The 16,480-nt window shown below is 42.5% G+C and overlaps 1 protein-coding gene across 2 annotated transcripts in view; it reads left to right on the top strand.

Annotated features, from left to right (window-relative positions):
* The window catches only part of LOC133218856 (pecanex-like protein 2), a 46,908-nt gene extending 36,045 nt beyond the window's left edge, over positions 1 to 10,863 (top strand). The window contains exons 10-13 of one of the 2 annotated variants that reach the window (XM_061365667.1): positions 2,756 to 2,898; positions 4,266 to 4,419; positions 4,506 to 4,538; positions 10,661 to 10,863. In XM_061365667.1, the coding sequence (XP_061221651.1) occupies positions 2,756 to 2,898; positions 4,266 to 4,419; positions 4,506 to 4,538; positions 10,661 to 10,861 (531 nt within the window). In that variant the 3' untranslated portion in view covers positions 10,862 to 10,863. The remainder of the gene's footprint in view (positions 1 to 2,755; positions 2,899 to 4,265; positions 4,420 to 4,505; positions 4,539 to 10,660) is intronic. The other variant, XM_061365668.1, reaches the window with a different exon arrangement.
* Positions 10,864 to 16,480: the final 5,617 nt, after the last annotated feature.

Here is a 16,480-nt window from a genome sequence, read left to right as displayed (position 1 = left end):
GTATAAAGTGTTTATTTCAAATTCATTACTGATCTAAAACCTCATGTCTGGTTTCACTTTTCTGTATCAGGCATCCAGGCTTCTGGATGTCTGTTGTGGAATGTCAAACCCATCTCCTTGACGTAGCTGGCAAAAGAAAAAGGCCCTCAGAGTTCAGTTTGTATGGTAATATGTGGACATGAACTTTACAGTGTTTGGGGTCTGTGACCAATGGCTTAAGGCTGTAATCTGTTTTTACAATTCCATTTATAATACGCTTAACCTTCTCTTGTCTTCCATGACAGATGCTAACTTGATATTTCTGAATAACCTTAAAATGACAGTTAATTATCTTTCATCTTAGAGTTTGCACAGGAGCTTAAAGCTAGAAACAACCTGTATAGAAGAACTATATTAAATTTAAAATAGGGAAAAATTTCTGAATTGTGTATTTCATATTTGATCAGAATCATTCATTTAAGGGTATCTATCTAAGGTATTTATAATCTTGTAAATCAGAGAGCAATAGTCATACTGTTCCCCCCCACCCCCTTCTGAGAAAACTGCATCATTTAAAATACATTGCTCCAGATCACATAGCAAGTTTGTAACAAGGCCAGGCAGTAATTTCAGTACTTCCTGGTTTCTGATTTTATTTTTTTTTATTAAACATAGAATTATGAGCCTTTGTAAGTCAGGAAAAGTTTTGTCATCAATTTCAATAAAGCTAGGGTTTCGGGCTCTCTCTGACACAATATAACTTATGAAGTGAACTTTTATAAGCTCTTTTTCTGATAGAAGGCATAATTAGGCTTACTGACTTGCTCAGGGCTAGTCAGAGAGTTTCCCAAACACAACCCCAGAACCTCATTCCAGCCTAAGTACTGCAAGCCTCATGTAATGGACCTCATCCAAATGTTACAGTTCCTCAGGAGCCAAGATGTTCACTTACGCACTCAGTTAAACATGTGTTAAGCTGTTCTGAAGACTGAACAGTGAGATCCTCAGGAGTTGTTAGTGGACTTTATGCCACCATTTGGATTTTTTTGTTTAGTTTATTTATTTATATTGTGAGCATCTAGATCAGATGAGTGAAATTAATGATTGCAGTTGATTGAGTTTCACATTACTTTCTGTTGGGGAAATAGGACCCAAGAGAAAGAAAACTGTTGACAGTATTACCAACTGTATTATTTTGAAATACGTTTTTGTTGTAAAAAATGCCTGAACTCCACAATTTTAAGTGACCTGTTGAAGCAGTAATAGAAATATTAAAATTTGGAGCAACTAAACTACTTTTAGCTGAATGGCCTGGCATCCCCTTGAATGTCTGAACTCTCAGAAATATGAGTGAGTTACTGTCATGTGCTGATAATGGCTGAGTTACCCAGCACTGCATGGCTGTACACTTTCAGTCAGTTGACTGCATGAGATAAACTACATAAACTTGAATTTCTTTCCCCAAAGCTTAAGCTAGCCTGTTTTACCTTGTACTTGCCAGCAGACTGAGGATATCAATGAGTCAGTTCCCAGGACACACAACAATAAATTCACATGTGTCACATGTAAATTACGAGTCATATTCCTCCTCCTGGAAAGTGAAAATTAGAAATTTTTCCAATAATCTGAAAGAAAATTTAACAATTCCTTCTTGCAGTTTGTTTAAAAACCCCTGTGTCTTGCTAACAGATACAGATCAAGAAGATTGTCAGCTACTTCACACAGAAATTCCCTTCTCTGATGAGGAAAGTTAATCTAACACAAAGATTGCCTGAAGTTCCATAATAGACATATTTGTTATCTAATTTTGATTAGTTATCTTTAACAGTGGGTGGGGGCATAGAAGGAGATTTAAACCCACTAGACTAGACAGTCACTAGGAAGCTCAAATTCTTCTTGAAAGAAAAACAAGTCATTCCCTCCCGCCATAAAATCAATTATTGGTGTTCCTTGTAAAGAAATCACTACTTTGCAGAGGGCTTTTTTTTGTTCTGTTGTCTAGCTTTGCAGGCCTGGCTGATGGTCTGTAGATAAGCCTCCCTCCCCACAAGTGTTAGTGAAGGAGTGCAGGTGTGGAGTTGGAGATCTGAAATGCTGTAGTTCAAGCAGACAAGAAAAGGCCTTAGAGTCTGTCAAAAGCAATTTTCAAAAGGATGGATTTATGATTGTGATGGTAAGATCTTAAACTAGTGATGTTTATGATGCTTGTGCTTGTTTGCAGTTTGTTTTTTCTCCTCTTGCTGTTCTTGAGGGTGCACACCTGATGTGGTAGTAGAAGCATCTTGGGAAAGATAAACAAAGCTGTGTTCTGGAAGGAGAGCTGATGAGTCACGCCTCTAGGCTTTAAAGCCTACTTGATCTTTTTGATTAAAAAGAAGGCTCTGTCCTATCACATGTGATTTTATGTTGTGCTGTAATTAGTCTGACACATAGAAAAATCTCCAAATAGAGATTTTAGACAAGCAGTGGATTAGGGCAAAAATGAGTTATTTTTAAATGGGTGTTTAGTATTTATGTTTAAAGCATATTAACACTAGTGAGCTCAAAAATTGATGCAGCGTCTGTCCGTCTTCAGTTATGAAGCTGGTGTGATATTTTCATTTCTAATTTAAAATGAAAGAAAATAAATACGCTTCCGCTATTTCTTTTTTGAAAGAAAAAATCTAAAAAAATCTGAACCTTTATGTAAATTTGGCCCTTTAAGTACCTGCTTTGCTGGCAGCCATATGTCAATGTGAAAGAGTTTGATGTATTTCTGGTTTGTTTGTTTTTAAAGCAACCCAGCCAGGACCCTGAGGATTCTGCATGTTCTTCGGCACAACGGAAGCTGAACAGACAGTTTTACAGATTTATTATATTCCCTGGCAAATGGATCAGAGTCTGGTATGATCGTCTTGCCTTGCTGGCATTGTTAGACAGGTAAGATTTCTTTTTTTAATGCAGCTCTATGTAGTGTTACTGTGGATGGCTCCACATGTTCATAAAGCAACGAAGACCACTGGAGAAAGAAAAAGTGAGCATTGTATTAGTGTTTTATATTCAGGTTGACCAGACAGGTACTGGTTTGCTTTACGTTGAAGAAAGTGTTTTTCTTCGGAGTTGGTTTTGGTAGTTCTTGCTACCCTTCGTCTTTAAGCAAAGACTTTGATTCATGTGAGCACCAGGCCTGTCGAATAGTCTTGAATTTCACTCTCAGCTGTTAGATCAATGGTTCTGAGCTTTCTGATGAGAGTTTATTTTTTGTGTGTGTGCAAAAATAGAGAAGTAGATGGGTCCCAGGGTATTGTAAAAACAAAGTACTCCAGTCTTTAAGGAAAAAAAAAATAGTGGTATCAGGAGGAGCTCTTTTAGCTGCTCCCTCTGTTTCCAGGTCAGCTTTATTTGTTCAAAGAAAATTTCTTGCTGAGGCATCATTCCTTTTTCTAGTCCTCAAGCTTCATTTGACATTGAATCTTTAGGTAATGTATACTGGCAACACAACCAGTACCCTTTGCTAGCAGACATCGTAGTAAGCTGCTGGACTACTAGGACTGTAAAACATGTTAACCTACATACCTAATGCTGCTGGCTCTCCTATCTGCTATTGGGTGGGTGCTATGCCATGTATTTTAATGTGGGCTACACATCAGAAACTCAGATGAGGTTTATTGCTGCAGAAATCAGGCTGTATAGTCAGCAAGCTGAGGGCCAGAGCAGATACTTATCTGTGATGTCTTATCTCTCTGTTTCAATCACATGGAAAGCATGTTCTGATAAACTCTTGTTGCAGCTTAAATATTAACATTGTTTTTTATCTCAGCTTCTATGTTCTAATAGAACAGATAAAACTAATAAAACATCAGATGATAAATTGGTCTTTCATCTAATTCTTTGTTGTCAGATGTATATTTTTCACTAACTGAATGCCTTATTTCCTCATTTAAATGTTGTTTGTTTGGGTGTGGGTTTATGTTTTTTTTGTGGTTGGGTTTTTTTGGTTGTGTGTTTGTGGGGTTTTTTTGTGGGTTTTCCTGAGCAGTTACATTTGAGATGTAAGATTGGAGGGTGCTGGACTTCAGTTCATTGCCTTTTTTTCCTATGCATTTTAGCTATCATAGTGGATAAGGTCTTTGACACAGGGGTGAAATAGTGTTGAACAGGGAAATGTAGTTTTGGGAGCATAACCTCAGATCCTGTAAATTGTGAGAGCTCCAGCACTGACAGTTTATATCACCTGCAAATGGACCTGCCTTGATCTAACAAATACATAAATATTTATATTTCTTTTAACATCTTTATTCACATAGGACTGAAGATATAAAGGAGAATGTATTTGCTGTATTTCTAGTAGTTCTCGTTTCACTTCTTGGATTCCTGACTCTGAATCAAGGCTTCTGTAAAGACTTCTGGGTTCTGTTGTTCTGTCTGGTGATGGCCAGCTGCCAGTATTCTCTCCTAAAGGTAGGAGCCAAGTTGCTGAATTCTCTTCTAACTTTGACAAAGACAAAATTCCATAAGCAACCTTTTTTCTTCTGTTTTGTTTTTAGAGCGTTCAGCCTGATCCTGCTTCACCAATACATGTAAGTCTCAGCCAGTAGAACAAGTTTTTCTCCTTTATTATCACTTGTGTACTGTGAAACAGTTGGCTGTTCAGTGAAACACAGGTGTAAGTAGTTTGCTGTTCTATGAGATTATGAAAATCAGCAAGATGTCTGTGATTTTAGACTTTGTACTATGTTTAATAAATCATAAGCTATTTGAAAAGTGCTTTTCCTTTAAGCTAAAATGCCTCTGGAGTAGTTTTCTGAAATTGAATCCTGTGGCATCAGAGAAGCCTTTTCTTTAGTATACATTATAGCAAAGTACAGTAAAGAAATATTTCTACTTCCTTGAGAAGCTGTTTTTTGGGGGGACTAAAATAATGTTGCCTGTTAGTTCAACTAGCACCTGTCCAGACATAAAAAGGTGACCTGTAATGAAATCGTTTGCAGTTATTCAGACATTGTTTAAAGTGGGTGGCAAACAGGTTAGTCAAATCTTCATTATGAACCTGTCTAGCCCATACTTTCTTATATTATTGAAGACAAGTAGCTAATGAAGTTAAAACTGAACACTTCTTATGCATAATACAGGTTTGCATTTCAGACTCCCACAATATTGTTACAAGTGTTATTCTCAATATCATATTCTGTAAGTCATGCATCAATCTAGCAAAGTAACAAAAGGTGTATTCCCATCTTCCATATGTTTTCCTAAAACTTTTTCAGGGATGTTTTCTTGCAGACTTTCTGGTGCACCAGATAAACTCTAATGGAAATAAAGCTCAGAGAGTTTTTCCACAGAGGGTTTTAAAGGTGGGAGGCATTGCAGATCAAGTTCAAGTAGAAAGCCATCTATTTTTACATCATATGCTTGTAACACAATAAATATTTGTGAAAGTTTGCTTGAGCTAGTAAGCACCACAAAAATAAGACAACAAGTTGGTGAGAAAAAATACTCCATGTACTGTTTCATAATTCATGTGACTATGTAAAAATGAAAGAGAATAACATCTCTTGATGTTAATGTAAGGATGCAGAACAGCAAAGGGATTAAAGAATGATCAGTACCATGTCCATGAATGAAAATGAAAATGCAGATGAGATTTTTCAGTGTGAAACAAACCATCACGAGCCATAAATTTGCACACTGAATTAATTTCTGTTCTTGGATCCATGAGTAGCCGCTAATGCCTCATGTTTTCCATGCCTGCCAAGGAGGTTCCAAACTTCTTCCCTATCTCTCACAAGCAGACTTTGTTACTGTTTGATGTGACTTTGTCACTTCTAGCCTATACTGTTTTGAAAAACTCTACTTTAAAATACTATCCCATGAATTCAGAAAACACAGTGCCTAGGGATGCATAAGCTTTTGGTCTTAACTCCTTACAAGCAGCACTGTATTCACTTCCTGGTGTCAAGAAAGACCTGACTAACCAGACCCTACAAAGTCTGGCAGTCTGGTACAATTCTAATGGAAATAAGATTACTCCTTACCCCCTTCTCTCTCCACCCACATACCATGCTGTGACAGATAGGGTCTCTGAGTTGAATGCTGTGTATTGTCTGTATACTGTCAATGTGTCAAGGCGTGAGTTTCAGCATATAGAGAAGAATCTAATTCAGCTAATGTTTTGAAATTTTTATTCATTTATACTCACTGGTTTGTGGTAATAGTTCTGTTCTGATTGGCTTTAGTGCTTTAAGTTGGAACTTCCCAGGTTCTACAGCTAACGCTGGCCAGTGGTGTTTATTGTAGTTGCAGATTTAGTACTGTTGCCTGCTACAAGACGAGAGCCTAGTATTTCTGTCAGCCTGTACTTCAGCTTTTCTAGTTCTGGAGCTGGTGGCCTTTAGTTGCTGTTCTCACAGGGCCATGTGGTTCTGGGATAGGGAAATTATGGAACAGCCTTCTCACTGGAGTGATGGGGAGAAGAAAACAGAGTCCATCCCAAGTGTGAGTTTTATTTTATCAACAGCAGAATATAGGGACTGTAATGAATATAGTGACTGTAATGTATTAAATTCAGAGATACAAGATATCCTTATCCTGTGCATTTCAAGGTTTTAGACAAGTGGCTCTGACTGAAGAGTTCCTTAATACTGGTTAGAGACAGCAGCAGATTGGGCAATAAAGACAGTGTGGGTAGTAAATGGGTATATAGAAGGATCATAAGAGCTTGGCTGTGAGTACCTCATAAGACATCTGATTAGCTCATGACCTAGCTCAGGTTTACAAAGGCATTTGAGCTTTGAAGGATTGCACGCATACTCTTAATATGATTCACAGAATTACTTGCCTCACTTCATTGTCTCAGTCCCATTACCTGGCATAGCAGTAAGCAGTTTCATAAATCCCATAAGGCACTTATAATGTATTTTTAATTTGTCCCTGTAAGCTTTTCTGTAGAAGCGAGCTCACACACATTTTATATAAAGCCTTTTGTCTTTTTCCTCTTGCATGTGTGCACCCACAAGGAAAAAAAAAGCATTAGATCTTTCTGAGATTCCCCCATCAAAATGCCTTGCAGTCAAAAGTGCTATTTTATTGTTTATTGTTCTAGCTTTGTTGAAAATCCTAATATTTTTATCAAAATACAAGATGCACCAGTGCTGTGTTTGTAGGATGTGAATATGTTTCTGAAACATTTGTGAGAAATATGGACTGAAAAAGTCAGTGACATTTTTTGACAGGCTTAGGGAAGGAAGATTTTTCACTAAAATTTTTCTCGGCAGATTAAAAAAGATTGTCCAACAAATGAGATGAAAAACATAAAAGGAATCTTGCTTTGTTATTGAAATTCTTTTGAGGAAGGCAGAGTGTAGTAGTTTCACCAAGATGAAATCTGGTTTGCATATCAAAATTTGCATGTCAAAATGCCATATTAGAATTTATCTAGTAGGACAAAATGAGCCTTTAACAGCTATAATATCTTAAGTTGCACTTCCACATGCTGATTTTGGTGAAGGGCTGCCTAGCTTGGCCTGTCAGTGGATGACACAAGAGCTCCTCTGCTTTTCCTTTGTTTCTAAAACCTTGGAAAGAGGAAATGTAATGTCCATCCACTGGCTGTGGGTTTCAGGAGGTGATGCACCATCCCAGTGATTCTCTTTCTCCTAGGTGTGTGCTGCCAGCCTCAAGCTAATCTTGTCCCAGATTATCTGCTCACACAAGGGATGTAGATGCCACTGTAATACAACACTAATACCCACAGCCATTCCTCTTTCTTGTGTTGCCTGCTCCCCAGATGTGGATACTGGAGTATTTGTTGTGCTCTGGGAAGCTCATTCAGCTCCAGCACACCCCAAGCAGTGTGACAGCTGTGCAACCAGTGTCCTTCCGGGTGCATTACTGCTGCACTGCTTTGCTTCTGTTGATCTAATAGATCAACAGATCTATCAAGATTTCTTGTTCAGGATTCTGTCTCATTCCCCACTGCCACCTGAAAAATAGGGAAGGTTGTATTGGCTCACATTTTGCTATGTTCAGCCAGCCTTTGAAAGCTTCTTCCTCAGTCCTAACAAGCTTTATTGATGTTAGCATGGTAAGAGTGATTTAATTAGTATATAATAGAATAGAGTGGAAGGGATGATCATCCAGTCCAACTGTCTGATCAAGTCAGGGCTGACAGAAAGTTGAAGTGTGTTAAAGCATTGTCCAAGTGCCTCTTTAACACTGACAGACCTGGAGCATTGATCACTTCTCTAGGAAGCCTGTTCTGGTGTTTGACTGCTCTCTCGGTAAAGAAATGCAGTCTGATCCTCTCTGGTTGCAGCTTTGAGTCATTCCCATGTGTCCTCTCACTGAATCCCAGGAAGAAGAGATCAGCACCTCACTCTCTACTTCCTCTCCTCTGGAAGCTGTAGAGAGCAATGAGTTCATCCCTCAGCTTCCTCCTCTCCAAAATAGACAAGCCCAAAGCACCAGCTCTGTTGCCCTCTTCTGGACACATTCAAGGACCTTCACATCCGTCTTAAATTGTGAGCCTCAGAAGAGCACATAGTGCTCAAGGTGAGGCCACACCAATGCTGAATATAGTGGGATCACCACCTCTTCTGACTGGCTATTTGTGCTGTGTTGATGCATCCCAGGATGCACCTCTTGGCTGCTGGGGCAGAATGCTGACTCACACTGAGCCTGCTGCTGACCAGTACCACAGATCCCTTTCTGCAAGGCTGCTCTCCAGCCACTCATCTCCCAATTTAATGCGTGTGCCCAGCATTACTCTGTCCTAGGTCCAGAATCTGGGATTTCGACTTGCTAGGTTTCATCCCATTGATCACAGCCCAATGCTCCAATCTGTCTAGATACCACTGCAAGGCTTCCTGTCCCTCAAGAGAGTCAACAGCACCTCCCAGTTTAGTATCAACATCAAATTTGCTAATGGTGCATTCAACTCATGCATCCAGATGGTTGATAAAAAACATCTGGTTGGTAAATTGAACAGAATGGCCCCTCAGATTGAGCCCTGAGGAGCACCGCTGGTGAGTGGTTGCCAGCCTGGTGTAGCCCTATTTACTGCAACCCTTTGCACTCTGCCCTTCAGCCAGTTCTTCACCGAGCACTCCATAAACTACTTCAGAAGTAAGAGTTAAATGTACACTATAAATGTAATCGAGGATGTCAGTGTACTGCTTGGAACTGAAAGGTGTATGGGGCTAAACCTCTGGATTTAGTCACCAACTCCATCTTACCCAACAGTCTTCAAATAATTACCAGGCAAAGATAAAACCTGGGCTCCATAATTCAAAAGAGAAGACAGGAATGTAACATAATGATAAAAGACTTTGGTCTGGAGTGCACATCAGGATATAAATCATTAAGCAATTGTTTAGATGCAGTGTTTACTGGTTTCTTTTCCTAAAGTACATCTCCTATTTAAGATAAATGAAGTTTGAAACCAGCTAAAAAGTAATCTTTTAAGTGTTGGTTTGGGTTGTTTTTTTTTTACTTATGTTCTTTCTTCGATTATTTCATGGACATGTGTCCTATTTTAAAATAATGGAAAAAAGGCATTGTGAAATTTAAACTCTGATTGAACAACTAGGATTTGTCACTCCGACTTGATTCATATTCCATGGATGTGAGGTACAGTATTAGCCTGCTAATTCCCTGTAATCTGCCACCTTGTTAACTGGTTGATCCCAAAAGAGAGAACAGATCTGTTAAAAGCAATGCTAACTTACGATTTTGGCTGGCAGCTAAACAAATACAAATCAGTAAGACTCAAAAAAGAAATATATTTTGTTATACTCACTTAAATTACATGTTAGAATTAAGAATGCAGCAGCTTTAGCAAGGCAAACTTGAATCTTTGTCACTTTGCTCCTGGCCTTTCACACTCAAGGAATCTTTTGACTCTCCAGCATTTAAAATGTCTTCTTTACCAGGAGAACTATGAAGACATTTTCTTAAATGTCTATTATCCTCCATGGCCCACAGCCCCACAGCAGTGTTTTGTAGGATTAGTGCAAATCAATTGTGTGAGAGATGTGTATGAAAGATGTAAGATAAGGATGCTTCTGTATATTAATTCCTTTGGATTGTCATTTCAAAGCGCTGCATGAGAGACAGCTCAGAAATTGCTGATGTGTCAGCCCCCTCCAGGAGGGGCACTGATTTGTTGTCAAGTGGTTCAAATCAACAGAAAAAAAATTGAATTCTACTGGTGCAAAAAATGAATCTCCATGACTCACAATGCACCTTGGAGGTGCTCTGCTGTATTTTTAGTTCCCAGGATGCAATTAAAAATTAATTTCAGAAAAAAAAGGAAAAAGAAGACAAAAAGGCCAAGCTACCTGAGTAAAGAAAGATTCATTAAAATGAAAATAATATAGGTGTTCAAACAGATTGCAGGTTTTTTTTCTCTACATAAAATTATTACTTCTGCAATTAGATTGGTTGGAAAGGTCCAGAAAGTTGTATTTTTTCAAAAGCATAAATGATTGCTGGAGTTAGTCTTAACTGATTTTTGTGCCTTTTGAAAGTCCTCTGGGGAAGATAAAATACCTTGTAACATTCTTCTTATTAATTAGTGTGTATAAGTCTTTAAAATATTTTTCTTACTCCTGCCCCTCTCTCCAGTTCAGTGCAGTGCACGCAGTAGGTGAATGAATACAAAATTCAAACACTTCTTTCTTTTACTTTCTTTTTCTTTTTCCAGGGGCACAATAAAATCATAATCTACAGCAGACCTGTATATTTTTGTATATTATGTGGCCTTATTTTGCTGCTAGATGCTGGATCTAAAGACACAAATCCTCCAGTTTATACAATGTATGGCTTGAAGCTCTTTTCGCCTAGATCTCTCCAGTCAGCCAGAGACCATGTAATAGGTGAGTCAATATTTTTCCTAGAACTGTAAAAATGAATTGAGTGTTAGCCAGGGAAGTCTGTGTTTTCCCATGTTGGCAATCAAACGCACATTGTGGAGGCACAACTCTAAGTCAAATTGATAGAAACATTTGGAATGACTTAAGAGGAGGGGGTCGGGGGACAGCTGGCAACCTTCCCTTACGTAAAAGGACTTCTTAATGAAGTAAGGCTCATAGACAAGTCTCTATAGAAAACTAAAAGTCACTGATGTTATTAGCAAAAGACATCATCTGTGAAATGCAGTTAATCTTTGTAAAGGCTTTTCTGTGCAGAGCAGTTACCGTGGAATAAGCTGAGTTTTAAATGTAATGCCTAGAAGCTAATCCATGCCGAGTCCTCAGATGAACATACTTCCATTCATGAGGAACACGCTTTTTCTAGATTTAATTTAATCTCGCTGTCCTTGTGATGTGTTAGTATGGAACAGCCACTTCACAGTAGCTTTTCCAGCCTGTTTCCTTCTGGAATTACATTCTGTGGTGGCTGAGGATGTTCCGATATTGCCCCAAAATGGGACTGATGATCCTTTGGCACTAATTTGGAGTGGCCACAACTGGAAATACCCCATTCTATCAGGACACTTCTTCCTGTAACACACTTGCAGTCTGTAAATGTAACACTGCTGTAGTTGTGTCACAGGTACGAGTACTGAACTGAACTCAGTTCAAGTAGTGCCACACTGATAGGTATGAAAAAAGAAAATTTTAAGTATACATTAGAAGTTATGAAAACTTCCCTGTGTCATAGTGTGCCAAAGATGACCTGTTGCTTTGTGAATTTGGAACCAGGAAAGCCTACTGTAGTAGAGGAGAAACTTTGTGGCATTAAGTGTATGACCTTTGAGGTCTTGGTTCACCTGTGACAGTTGTACTTGCTTTTTGCTGTACTCGGGTCAGGCTATTACTGCCTGGAAGGTGTACAGTTTTAAGGAAAGGCTTCTGGTCCTCTATATGGGTTCATTGACTCCCAATCCTTCTCAACCAGAAACGGGAATAATGAAGATGTGCAGCTCACTTATTTTCATTAGCTTCTTTCATTATTTTCCTTTGGTCTCATTAAAGTTTCTTCTTACAGTATCACAGTATCACAGTATGTTAGAGATTGGAAGGGACCTCAAAAGATCATCTAGTCCAATCCCCCTGCCAGAGCAGGAACACCTAGATAAGGTTACACAGGAACGTGTCCAGGCAGGTTTTGAATGTCTCCAGAGAAGGAGACTCCACAATCTCCCTGGGCAGCCTGTTCCAGTGTTCTGTCACCCTCACTGAGAAGAAGTTTCTTCTCAAGTTTAAGTGGAACCTCTTGTGTTCCAGTTTGTACCCATTGCCCCTTGTCCTATCATTGTTTGCCACTGAGAAGAGCCTGGCTCCATCCTCGTGACACTCCCCCTTTATATATTTATATACACTAATAAGGTCACCCCTCAATCTCCTCTTCTCCAAACTATAGAGACCCAGCTCCCTCAGTCTTTCCTCATAAGGGAGATGCTCCACTCCCTTAAGAGCCTGGCTCCATCCTTGTGACACTCCCCCTTTATGTATTTATATACACTAATAAGGTCAACCCTCAATCTACTCTTCTTCAAACTATAGAGACCCAGCTCCCTCAGTCTTTCCTCATAAGGGAGATGCTCCACTCCCTTAATCATCTTAGTTGCCCTGCTCTGGACTCTCTCCAGCAGGTCCCTGTCCTTCTTAAACTGAGGGGCCCAGAACTGGACACAATATTCCAGATGAGGTCTCACCAGGGCCGAGTAGAGGGGAAGGAGGACCTCTCTCGACCTACTAACCACCCCCCTTCTAATACACCCCAGGATGCCATTGGCCTTCTTGGCCACAAGGGCACAGTGTCGGCTCATGGTCACCCTGTCGTCCACCAGGACCCCCAGGTCCCTCTCCCCTACACTGCTCTCTAACAGGTCGTTCCCCAGCCTACACTGGAACCTGGGGTTGTTCCTGCCCAGATGCAGGACTCTACACTTTCCCTTGTTATATTTCATCAAGTTATTCCCCGCCCAACTCTCCAGCCTGTCCAGGTCTCTCTGGATGGCAGCACAGCCTTCTGGCGTGTCGGCCACTCCTCCCAGCTTAGTGTCATCAGCAAACTTGCTGATAGTACACTCAATTCCCTCATCTAAATCGTTGATGAATATATTAAATAGTACTGGTCCCAGTACTGACCCTTGAGGCACTCCACTAGATACAGGCCTCCAACTAGACTCCGCCCCATAGACTACAACTCTCTGGCTTCTCTCCTTCAGCCAGTTCACAGTCCACCTCACTACCCGATCATCCAGACCACACTTCCTCAATTTAGCTGCGAGGATGCTGTGGGAGACTGTGTCAAACGCTTTGCTGAAGTCAAGGTAGACCACATCCACCGCTCTGCCATCATCCATCCACCGTGTTATTTCCTCATAAAAGGCTATGAGATTGGTCAAGCATGACTTCCCCTTGGTGAAGCCATGTTGACTGCCCCTCATAACCTGCTTATCCTTGATATGCCTTAAGATGGCACCAAGGATAAGGTGTTCCATCACTTTCCCAGGAATGGAGGTGAGGCTGACTGGTCTATAGTTACCCGGGTCCTCCTTCTTGCCCTTTTTGAAGACAGGAGTGACATTTGCTTTCCTCCAGTCCTCAGGCACCTCTCCCGTTTCCCAAGACTTGGTAAAGATGATGGAGAGCGGTCTAGCAATGACCTCTGCCAGTTCCCTCAGCACCCGCGGGTGCATCCCATCTGGACCCATGGATTTATGGATATCCAGATTGCTCAACTGGTCTTTAACCCATTCCTCATCGACTAAGGCAAACCGCTCCGTTGACCTATCTTCATCCGGGGTCTCAGCGGTACAGGGCTCTTCAGGACTGCCTCCAGCAGAGTAGACAGAGACAAAGAAGTCATTCAGTAACTCTGCCATCTCTGTATCTTCTGTCACCAGGGCACCCGTCCCGTTCATCAGCGGGCCTACATTGCCTCTGGTGTTAGTTTTATCTGCCATGTATTTGAAAAAGCTCTTTCTGCTGTCCTTGACCCCTCTCGCCAGCTTTAATTCCAAGGAGGCCTTAGTCATCCTAGCTGTTTTCCTACATCCTCTAGCAGCAGCCTTATATTCTTCCCAAGTGGCCAGCCCTTCTTTCCATGACCTGTAAACTCTCCTCTTCCACTTGAGCATACCGAGCAATTCCCTATTTAGCCACGCAGGTCTCCTGACCCTCTTCCTTGACTTCCTACGTGTCGGGATGCTCTGATCTTGAGCTCGGAAAAAGCAGTCCTTGAACGTCAACCAACTATCTTGGGCCCCTTTCCCTTCAAGCAGCCTAGTCCATGGGATTTCCCCTAGCAATTGCTTGAAGAGGCCAAAGTTTGCCCTGCTAAAGTCCAGGGTTGCGATTCTACTTGCTATTCTACTGGCCCTACCACACAAGATCCTGAATTCCACCATCTCGTGGTCGCTGCAACCAAGGCAGCCCTCAACCTTCACTGCTTTGACCAGACCCTCCTTGTTAGTGAGGATGAGATCCAGCAGCGCACCTCTCCTGGTTGGCTCATCCACCATTTGCATGAGGAAGTTATCATCCATACACTGGAGGAACCTCCTGGACTGCGGCTGGGTTGCCGAGTAGTCCTTCCAGCAAACATCAGGGAAGTTAAAATCCCCCATGACGACCACGGCCTGTGACTGTGAGGCCGCTCTCAGCTGCCTGTAGAAGGCCTCGTCAACTTCCTCACCCTGATCCCGTGGCCTGTAACAGACCCCCACAACAGTATTGCCCCTGCCAGCCTGCCCCTTAATTCCCACCCACAGACTCTCAACTCGCTCATCATCTGTCCCCGGACAGAACTCAACGCATTGTAGCTGCTCTCACACATAAAGAGCAACCCCACCACCCCGCCTGGCTGGCCTGTCTTTCCTGAAAAGGACATAGCCCTCCATGACTATATTCCAGTCATGTGAGCTGTCCCACCACGTCTCTGTAATTGCCACCAGGTCATAATCTCCTGACTTAACACAGGTTTCTAGCTCCTCCTGCTTATTTCCCATGCTGCGCACATTGGTGTACAGACATTTCAGGGAGCGAGCTGAGCACACCGATTTCACCCTAGGATTACAGGAGGCCTCCCAGTCATCATCAATTCCGGAGCGCTGTCCCACTGAGGCAAGCCCAGCTACAACCCCATCCCCCTTCGAATCTAGTTTAAAGCTCTCCAAATGAGCCCTGCTAATTCTTGCCCCAGCATCCTTTTGCCTCTGTGCGATAAACCTTTCCCACATGCCAATGTCCAGACTGGTGCCCTATAAAACCAGCCGTTATCAAAGAATCCAAAGCCCTGCCTGCAGCACCAGCCTTGAAGCCAATTGTTTATGGACTGAATTTTCCCATTCAGTCCCACATCATCAATAGAAGATGGAAGGAGTGAAGAGAAGATCACTTGAGCCCCAGAGTCTTTCACCATCCGCCCCAAGGCCCTGTAGTCTTTCTTCATCCCCCTCAGACTGCGGGAAGCAGCTTCCCCCTCACCCGTCTGGAAGACCAGCAGTGGGTAGTAGTCTGTCTGGTGCACCAGGTTGGGGAGCGCCCTGGTGATATCCCTGATCCGGGCTCCAGGCAGACTACACACTTCCCTATGATGAGGGTCAACTCTGCATATCGGGCCCTCTGTTCCTTTCAGAATGGAATCACCTACTACAATGACCCTTCTTTCTTTCTTACCAGAGGCAGTCTTGAGGTGTGAAGTCGACCACTTTTTCCTATGTGGCCTTGTAGGTGGGCCTTGCACCGCATCCTCACCTACCTCTCCTTCAAGATCCAGGGCCTCAAACCTATTACGGAGGGTCACCTGGGGAAGCGGGGCAAGAAGGGAGGAGGGCTGCCCACGACGCCGAACCGGAACTCGCTTCCAACCCTCATCATCTTTTTGGTCCCCTACCTCTGGGTGACAGCTACAGGACAGGGGCTGTCTCGGGCCATCACCCTCTGTCTGAGAGGGCAGGGGGTCCATCCCCTTTTAGGGGGTATCTCCCTGGAGCCGTTCCAACTGGCCAGCCAGGGAGTTACTCCACCAGTCGATCTCCCTTTCACACTCCCTGATGCTCCTCAGCGTCTCAACCTCCTCCTTAAGTTTAGCCACCAAGCTAAGCAGATCTTCTACCTGCTCACACCTCACACAGGTGGAATGCTGTCCTCCCTCCCCCGGCAGTAGCAGGCTCTGGCACTCCCTGCATCCAGAGACCTGAACAGCCACGGTTTGGGATGGGGTCTCTGTCTGAGTTGCTACAGCCCTCTTACTGCTAGCTCTCTTTCTGGAGACGACCATACTGGTCAGCAAAACGACCTACCTGTGCTTCCTTGTACCTACCTGGTGGGCACCGACGTGTCGCTGTCCTCTCAAAGGCTCTTTCAAGTCAAGGGACAGGGGAGTGGTCACCGTTCACCGTGGGAACGCCCCCCCCGCCACATCAGCCGCTCTCTCGCAAGGGCTGCTGGGACTTCAGGAATCGGGAAATGTCGGGAATCGCGATGCCTCTGCACTGTCCCCTCTGATTTTCCGAATCTCGGTAGAACCTCGATATCGCTGTAGCGTGCCGGCTGCGGCTCTAGCTGGG

This window comes from Neopsephotus bourkii, unplaced genomic scaffold (assembly GCF_033783945.1).
Source record: "Neopsephotus bourkii isolate Nb327-2 ecotype Australia unplaced genomic scaffold, CSIRO-AGI_Nbou_v1 NB_1292, whole genome shotgun sequence".
In the NCBI taxonomy this organism is placed as follows: Eukaryota; Metazoa; Chordata; class Aves; order Psittaciformes; family Psittacidae; genus Neopsephotus; species Neopsephotus bourkii.
This window is presented reverse-complemented; position numbering and strand designations above follow the sequence as displayed.